This window comes from Halictus rubicundus, unplaced genomic scaffold (genome assembly GCF_050948215.1).
Source record: "Halictus rubicundus isolate RS-2024b unplaced genomic scaffold, iyHalRubi1_principal scaffold0045, whole genome shotgun sequence".
NCBI classification, from domain to species: Eukaryota; Metazoa; Arthropoda; class Insecta; order Hymenoptera; family Halictidae; genus Halictus; species Halictus rubicundus.
Window position 1 is genome coordinate 109,949 of NW_027488586.1, and position 8,510 is coordinate 118,458.

General features: G+C 44.2%; 1 protein-coding gene across 1 annotated transcript; it reads right to left on the bottom strand.

Annotated features, from left to right (window-relative positions):
- Nucleotides 1-3,308: 3,308 nt before the first annotated feature.
- Nucleotides 3,309-5,041, bottom strand: LOC143363409 (uncharacterized). The gene is given in 2 exon segments (XM_076804007.1): nucleotides 3,309-4,133; nucleotides 4,135-5,041. Coding segments are annotated over 2 exon segments (1,356 nt in total). The 5' UTR covers nucleotides 4,822-5,041; the 3' UTR covers nucleotides 3,309-3,464.
- Between the last annotated feature and the right edge of the window lie 3,469 nt (nucleotides 5,042-8,510).

The following is an 8,510-nucleotide window of genomic DNA, read 5'->3' on the forward strand; positions in this document are numbered from 1 at the left end:
TAGAAGAACGATGCGTTTGCTTACAGAAAATGTTAAACGTGACTACCTTATCTCTCAAGACCGTTGACGACTGTAACATTGACCACGTCGCTACAAGGGCGGAAGAATTCTACACGCAGCCACCGCAGCTATCAGATTACAGTTACGCGGACATCATCCAATGCAAGGTCGTAATATCTAGAACCGTCAGCTACTGCGGTATGCATTCTCATATATCGGCAGTACAAAACGGGATAAGCGAATATTTAGAACTGATAACAGAAGAAGAGTGCAGAAGAATGCACCTGTACGGCACTATGTCCGTGGGAAGAAACACATATCTCAGCGGTTTAAAGGTCAACTCCACGGTAACCAGGCCCTTCACGTTAGCAGGAGAACTAAACATCAATAGCAAATGCCAAGGAGTCCAATTCTCAGACCCATATGGATCTTGGAATAAAGTCATCGTACAAGCCGTAGCAACGATAACATTACGAACAGCTTCTCTACCTGTACAATTAGAAGCAAACAAGATAATGTTAAAATCGGGAACCATATGCGTTTTCCAAAGCGGAACCTGCTTAGATGACGACGACGGGTACACTTACTGGAAGCCTTAACCAAAATCCACTTGTAAATTCGAACAATACGATGTCCTGTATGAGGGATTGGCATCAAGACTTACAGACAGTATGAACCAAGAAGAATTCCCATCAGTATTCGCTTTAACCGAAGGAGAAATAACCCAGTAAGCAAAATGCTTTGAATCTGCCACTAAAATTTGACTTGGAAGTGCCATCTATCTGCTTCCGCATTACCATATGTATTCCAGTGGAAAGTCTGCCACGCCATATTCGTGCCAAACTTTCGCTTCGATCAGCCTTCGTTATAGAGGGCAGGTCCGTCGCAATAAGAACGGGCGCAACCTTGTTCTGAAAGTAAATATCGGGAAAAATCGGAATAAACGACGAGAGGGAAAATTGAATTTACAAACGTATTTATTTTAATCTTAATCTATTTTTGTTTTACATATATTTGTATTATATTATTTATTTGTTTCATATTTATAATCTTAAGAAAGAATACGAATAGACAATAAAATTTAAAAAAAATGAACTGTACAAGTTACATGAAGGAAGTAAAAATGATATAAAATTCAATTATCATAACAAAACTGTTATAAAATAAAAAAAAATTCAAATCTTAAAATAATGGAAATAAAACCCTCGAATGGAAAATCAGGTGTAGGGATGCTTAAGAAGAGTTTATTAACAATATATTTATTTATTTATTTTTGCTATGCTTCCTCTCATCAGCGGACACGGACAGCACACCACTCTTGAAGTTTCTCCTTCCTACAAACAAAAAGGGCCTTACATTAGAACGTGATATGGATATGTGTTCTGTTCTCATTGTACAATCGATATATTTCGAAGAAAAAAAAATTTTTTTAATTCTCGGATAATGTATATACTCACTTTGCCATTTCCACTTATGAGATGAAATGTCTTCAATTATAACTACACAGCACAGTGCGGACAGGATCTCGAAGTAAATACAGATGATGGATGATAGGCATCCAACCAAGCCTGTGATCCTAACTGTTCATGTTCTGTTATTAAGAATATAATATCCTTTTGTTTACCTTTTTTCTTTTTTGTTTACCTTTTGTTCTTGGAATAGATATATTAATGAAAAATTATGTATGTAGACATCTAATTGAAGCTGATTTAATTTAGCTGCTAGCCAACGATACAGCATTGTATCGGGATAACATTTCATTTCATTAATCAACTCATAATAATACTGTTCTGACATTTGTTCCAAATTACTTTCGGTGGTAATCCTGGTAGTAAAGCATTCTCGGAAAAATAGGTATCTGAAGTAATTAAAAATATTTGTGAGTACTATATAAAGTTGCAACGAGACACATATGTCTCGTTGCCGTCGAGTTTTCGACCAGGCCCGCACCAATCAGCCGCGAGAACCAGCCGCGCGCCAATCCGTGAATCCGACCCGGGCGCGGACCAATCGACGTGTGCCGAAGATTCGCGAACGAGCACACGAGGTCCGCGCTCGGGCTATAAAGATCGCGACGAAACCACCCGAGAGCGGAGTTGGTCTGGAGCAGCTCTCGGGCGAACACCCGAGCCCAGGTCCTCTCGCAGCCGCGCAGAATCGTGCCAGCCTCGGTATACTACCGGACAAACACGCCGAAGCGCTGGGACCGGCCGAGGCGTACGTGGGTTTACGTCCCATACGCCAAAACCGAGACCGCGAGTAGGTTCTGGGAGGCAGTCGATCGACGGCCTGCTCTTTTCAGAGCACCGTAGTTTCGACACTCCGGACCGTCATCCCCACTCCTCGGACCTGTTCCCGCATCCCGCGCTCCTGACCGGAGATTCCGCGTCACGCTCCAGGAGTCTAGTCTCCAACCGACCGCAGCAGCGTGCGGAGTTCGCCTTGCGGTATACTACCGGGGACGAGCGACCTCGCCGGTTTCGAGTCGTAGGCGCGAGGTTTACGTCTACGTCTACGTACTCGAGCCGCGGCCGCGCGGGGACGACAAACGGGGCGTTCCGCGAATCCTCTCCGCGCCCCGCGAGCACAGCCGACGCAGGAAACGTCGCCAATCCACCATCATTTGCTGGGCCGCGGCCGTTCCGATCTCCTCGCCGAGGCGACCGGCGACGGGAATCGTGGAGATTCGGGACCGCGCCGAGAATACCCAATCGTCGGGCCGACGTTGAGCGAACCCGGCTCGCCCCGCGCCCCCGTACCGCGTACCGGACCGAAAATTGCTCCGTTTTCTGCCGCCGTCCACCGGCGGACGGCGCCCGCCGCGAAATCCGGGAACCCACCGCGAGGTTCAAACCGGATCCGTCGATACGGAGCCCCGCCGCTCCCGCGTAGAGTTAATTAGTTATAGAGAACCGACCGATCGGTTCGGGGGTAATAAATAGGTTGTTAATTAGGCTATTAATTAAGTTAAGGGGTTCACGGGGGCGTAGGTTAAGCGTTCGTTACGCATCGAGCGTCCACCGTACATTTTATTTTCGTATCTGTACACTAGGCCGGTCCAGAGACGGGCCAGATCATCGGACAGATCCGGGCCGGGGCCACCGGTAATCCGGAAATCGGCCAAACCGCCGTGAATGCAATAAATTCTGTTTAGTTTTATTATTTCAACCAGGTGTCTCATTTAACTACCTGTTCACCCCCCTCCCCAAAGAACCCTTGCCGCTGAGCCAATCCGGGGAGGGCTTACCCGTCTCGCTACGCATCCCGAGCGAGACGCGTACCGTTACAAAGTTTAGAGTACTAAAATAATACTATACAATACTGCACGGAAGATATTATTGATTATAACATAAAGTTATTTGTTTTCCATGCGTATCTTATTTCTCTCGTATCTATATATAATAACATTACAATTTATCATAACACGAGAAATATGTAATGTACGATGTGCAACTTCGAATAAATTATACTGTTTCAAAATGAACCAGCACAGCGACAACCCACTGGGACATTCCCAATATGTTATCGTTTTCTTCATCCGTCGACGATTCGTTGGAAACGTTCATGGCCTCCAATGGTATTCGGTAACATTTTGCCCTAACATCTTCCTGGCTAACATATGTTATTTCAGTGCTCAAAGTGTTGCATTTAAAAATTTCTAATGCTGGAGATAACAAGGCGATATCATAGAATGCATCAACTTGTAGAAATCTATGTACACCTAAGCGAAAAGAATTTTCATGGGGACTAATAGATGAAATTATACAAACTGTACCATCGTGTAAAATGCAGCAATTATCGCGCTCAACTGTGCCAAGCAATAAGCTGTGAATTTGAAGTTTGTTGTAAGAAATAGCACCACTACTATTATGAAACATCATAGATGCCTGAATGGTGGTTGAAGAATCACCACCTCCCTTATTACTGCCATGATGTTCTATCTCTCTCATTCTATTAGAAAATTGTTGAAGGGGTTGTCCTGGCTTTCTGCAATATTTTCTAAAAATGGACATGTTGCTTTCATACGGGAAAGCAGAAAATGAATCTAATGTACCGAAACGTCTGACGTCATCCGCCAAGTGGAGAAGACCGTGGACATTATAAGAATTAAAAGTTGGGCCATATATAGAACTTTTCACAACGACGAACAAATAGTTGCAAAGCGCCTACTGCAAACTTTAAATATTTGCTAACAAAAACCTATGAAACCATTATTCTTATGGCACTGTGCAGAAACAAGAAGTGTCGATATACATTATCTTTCAGTACTCCATAGGTGACAACTGGACCAGTATACAAAAGAAATTGCCGAAATTCTGTTGCTTTAAATTTGCAAAATAAATCTATTGATCTAGGACGCCTTGCAAACTCGGATGGACAATATTTATTGATCCTTCTCATTCTCTCTGAGATTGTGAAAATTTGTCGAGAAGATAATTTTGAAAATGGGGAACATTTGCCACACACCCAGGCAGATAACAACTTTTTAGTGACACCTAGACATACGAGATGCATATACTCGAATGGCACCTGTGATACCATTCCTATTGGCATCAAAGCTAATGGACTTTGACCATCTTTATGATGATCCTCATCGGAACACCTGGTATATTCTTCATCACTTCGTAAAGGATGTGTAATACCATTGAAAACCTGACGACCTCTTTCCTGTGTACCACAAACTTTGCACTTGGAACAAGGTCGATTGGACATATGGCCTCTGTGATGAAGTATAAAGGCTCGAGCTGGTGCATCAGCAATAAAACACCTTAATACGACTGGAATTATTTTCTCGTGGAACGTAATGCCTCCATTTGACATTATCAAGTTTATGTCAGAGACAAATTTTTGAAGATAACTGTTACAATCCTTGGGTTTTTGGGTGCCTTTATAAATCCCTACTACAATGGGTTTACTATTTAAGATATTTACAATTCTGACTTGAATAGGCCAAATTTGAATTGTATTGGAATTATCTAAACTACATCCGTCCACATGAAAATCCAATTGCAACTCTCCAGGAATTACTGGAGAACATTGAGATAACTTGTAACGGGTATAGCTAAGGCCCGCGACTTCCCCGCCTAACACCGCGCCTCCCACCGCCCCACTCCCAGCGAGCGCGCCGAGACCGCGGCCGAGCACAGCCTCTCGTCGCGGCCGCGAGGTGGCCGCCGCGACGAGCCGGCTGCTCGCGAGTGGAAGTGAGCGGTGGGAAGGATAAGTAGGCCGCGAGAAGCAGCAATCGGGGCAGTTGAGGCCAGGCATGCGAGAGCAAGAGCGACCGCCGAGTAAGCCCTCCACTGTACCTCCAACCCGACCGCACCCCGTTCCTGCCGAAACCACCGTTTCCGCCAGACACCCCCGTTCCCGTATCCGAGCCTGCACCGTGCAAACGGGCAGGAATCCCTCCCCCGAGGGGCGCAAGCCTACGGGAAATTCATCCAAGCCGGCACCGTGCAAACGGGCCGGAATCCCTCCCCCGAGGGGCGCAAGCCTACGGGAAAATCATCCGAGCCGGCACCGTGCAAACGGGCCGGAATCCCTCCCCCGAGGGGCGCAAGCCCGCGGGACGGTCCTACGAACCCCTGACCGATTCCCCGACGCCGAGGCGATACCGCGCCGCCGCGATACCGCGCCGCCGCGCTACCGATCCGCCGCGCTACCGATCCGCCGCGATAACACCGCGATACCGCCGCAATCACGCCACCTGTGGGCACCCACTGTAAATAGAGAGAATACGGACAATAAACGAGTATTCCACCAGAAAAACGACTACCAGTTATTCCTCCTCGAGGCGCTACCGACCCCTGGCAGCCGGCTGAGTCGGCACTCCCTCCACCCCGACGGATACCCGTCACAAACTGTTTAACTATTTTCAACTCCACATCAAAATGAACATACTCTCCTGGTTCTACCACAGAGGTGACCACACTGGTACAAGGTGTACCAATGAGCGTTCTTATATCTTTCGGCAAACTAGAAGAACACGAATGGGTACGTAGAAGAGATAAGATGTTGTTCCCCTGAGTGTGCGTTAAATTATTGTCCACAAAGCAAGATGCCAAACGATCACGAAATGATACTTCTGAAACAGTACCAGCGGACGTAGAAGAGGAATCATGCGTGAATGAAGATGTGGTGGGAATATTAAGAAGACTTTCATTATTGTTATTACTGACAGGCACGGATAAAGAAGACGTGCTGGGAATGTCCTGCAGATTATCAACATTAGGGGGACTTTCTAATTCATTGTCACGTGAATACTTCCTCAAATTTAAGGTTATTTCGCGCCGAATATTTCGTTTCTGCCTAGGGCTTAATTGATTATACGGTTTTCGCGAAACCGACTTCTTCAAAACTCGATCCATGGGGGTAAAAGTAAACTGAATAAAGAATATACAAAATATATAATAATTTGTTACGTGTATTGGTAACAATACCGTATTGGCAATACTTATCTGGCGTTTCTCTGCTTCTATCCTTCCTTCCTTCGAATCCACTGCTCATCCAGTATTCACTGCTTTAGAGTTAATTCACGAACTTAATAATTAATAATTAACTAACAAAGGAATCACTAATCAAACAAGACGGAATCAGTGCGCGTGTCGAAACACTGACACCTTCGTCGTGAGAGGTGTTGTTCCCGGTCTGGTGTCGCAAACTGCACTGCGCATGATCGCGTAACGCGCAACACCTAACATACGCGCATCATAAATTAAAAGTTATAGATATTATAGCGTTAAAAGAAATTAATGAATTAGAATTAAAAATTAAATTAATTAAATTAATTAAATTAATAATGTGTGCATTAATATTTACGCGTATTATTGTGTTATATCCTTAAGGGCATGCGCACAGTTGGCGCGAAATATGAATGTCATTTGTTTTAAAACGACCGCACGCAGAAAAATGAAAATCGCTACGGTTATTCGCTATCGTGCATTCGTGAATGCAACATTCCGAAAGCAGCAATGGAAGGCATTTCAAAGACAATGGAATCGGTAAGTTTCAGTTTCCTCTATGATATAATTAATCTAAAATATTATATACTTTATCGGTATATCATTATATTATTTTTGATATGTTTTTGAGATTCGAGACCGTCGACCAGGGAGGACGATTCATAAACCGGCGAGGTACCAAACCACCTCGTCGGAAGAGGCACCACAGCGACAGAAACGCCGCATCATTAGGTCGCCTACTCCCGTTGGCTCCGATGAGGAGCTACTACAGCTTCTAGAAGCAAATTCGCCAGAACAACGGGGAACAACGGGGGGATTGCTTTCCAATCCCTCACATGCACCCGTAACACCTATACCTTCATCAACCTCCCCGATAGATTTATCCGCATCCTCATCCTATGTACAAAAACCTCCTATACCACCACCTACACCATCCTATACCATGCATCCCCCCGGAGAACTCACTATCTGGCATTACAATGACCTAGTAAAAAGGATAGACCACATGAACCAAAAAATAGATAAGTATGTAATTTAACAAATTGAAATTACAGTAATAATTTCAACAAAATTTACTTTTTCTTTGTAGACTACTAAGCAGGAAGGATAGACCAAGGCATTATGGGCGAAAGCCGGATTGTCTACCTCTTCAAACGAGGGAAGATGTAGACAATTTTGAAAACTGCTCAGACGAGCAGTACAATAATGTGGTAAGTGTATGCATTTATTCCACTGCTATGTGCGCGCGCACGTGTGAGTGTATATATTAATGATATATTATTTTTTAGGTTGACTACTTTGCCTATTTGGGTGGCTCTAATTTAAAAGAGGCACTGACTGCCTCTTTTAGAGAGGCTGTCACAGACAGCCTCTTACAATTTTATACGTGGTTTGGCAAGGAGAGCCGCCAACCATTGTATCTCACAAAGATTGTGCGGGCCCTTTTCGGTAAGAATTATTTATTACTTAATACATTACATAAATACTTTAATACATTAACATTAATATGACCGTATAATAATCTTTGTAAATTAATGTTGCAGATGCAGCTTGCGAAAGCAGAGCTTTTGCTGAAAGAGCTTCTGAATCCTGAAATTCGAGGCGAGTGGTGCTGAAAGCGAGGAAAGAAAGGGTCCGGCACAAGAAACCCACCAACAGTATGAGACCACCCAATCCCTGGGAGCAGGGACAACAGCAGTAACCGGGGGCGCAAGTGGAGGGAGGAGTTTTAGTGGGTAAACCCTCGCCACCACATTGCCCCTCTGAAAGGGGGGGGGGGGGGGGGAGTCCCACACTTTCTCGGGATTGGAATGGCCCCGAGAAGTTGTGCGTAAAGCATTCAACCTCCCTCTACTTTAAATAATAAAAATAAAAAATAATAAAAAAAAGCACCAAACAGCACTTTTCAGTGCTCCAAACAGCACAATTTAGTGCTAATTTAAAATTATATTGTATTATCCTAATTGTAAGAGTTCAAAAATAAATTCAATTTAAATAAAAAATGAATATATATTAAAAATATTCCGTCATCCCTTTCCAAATCCT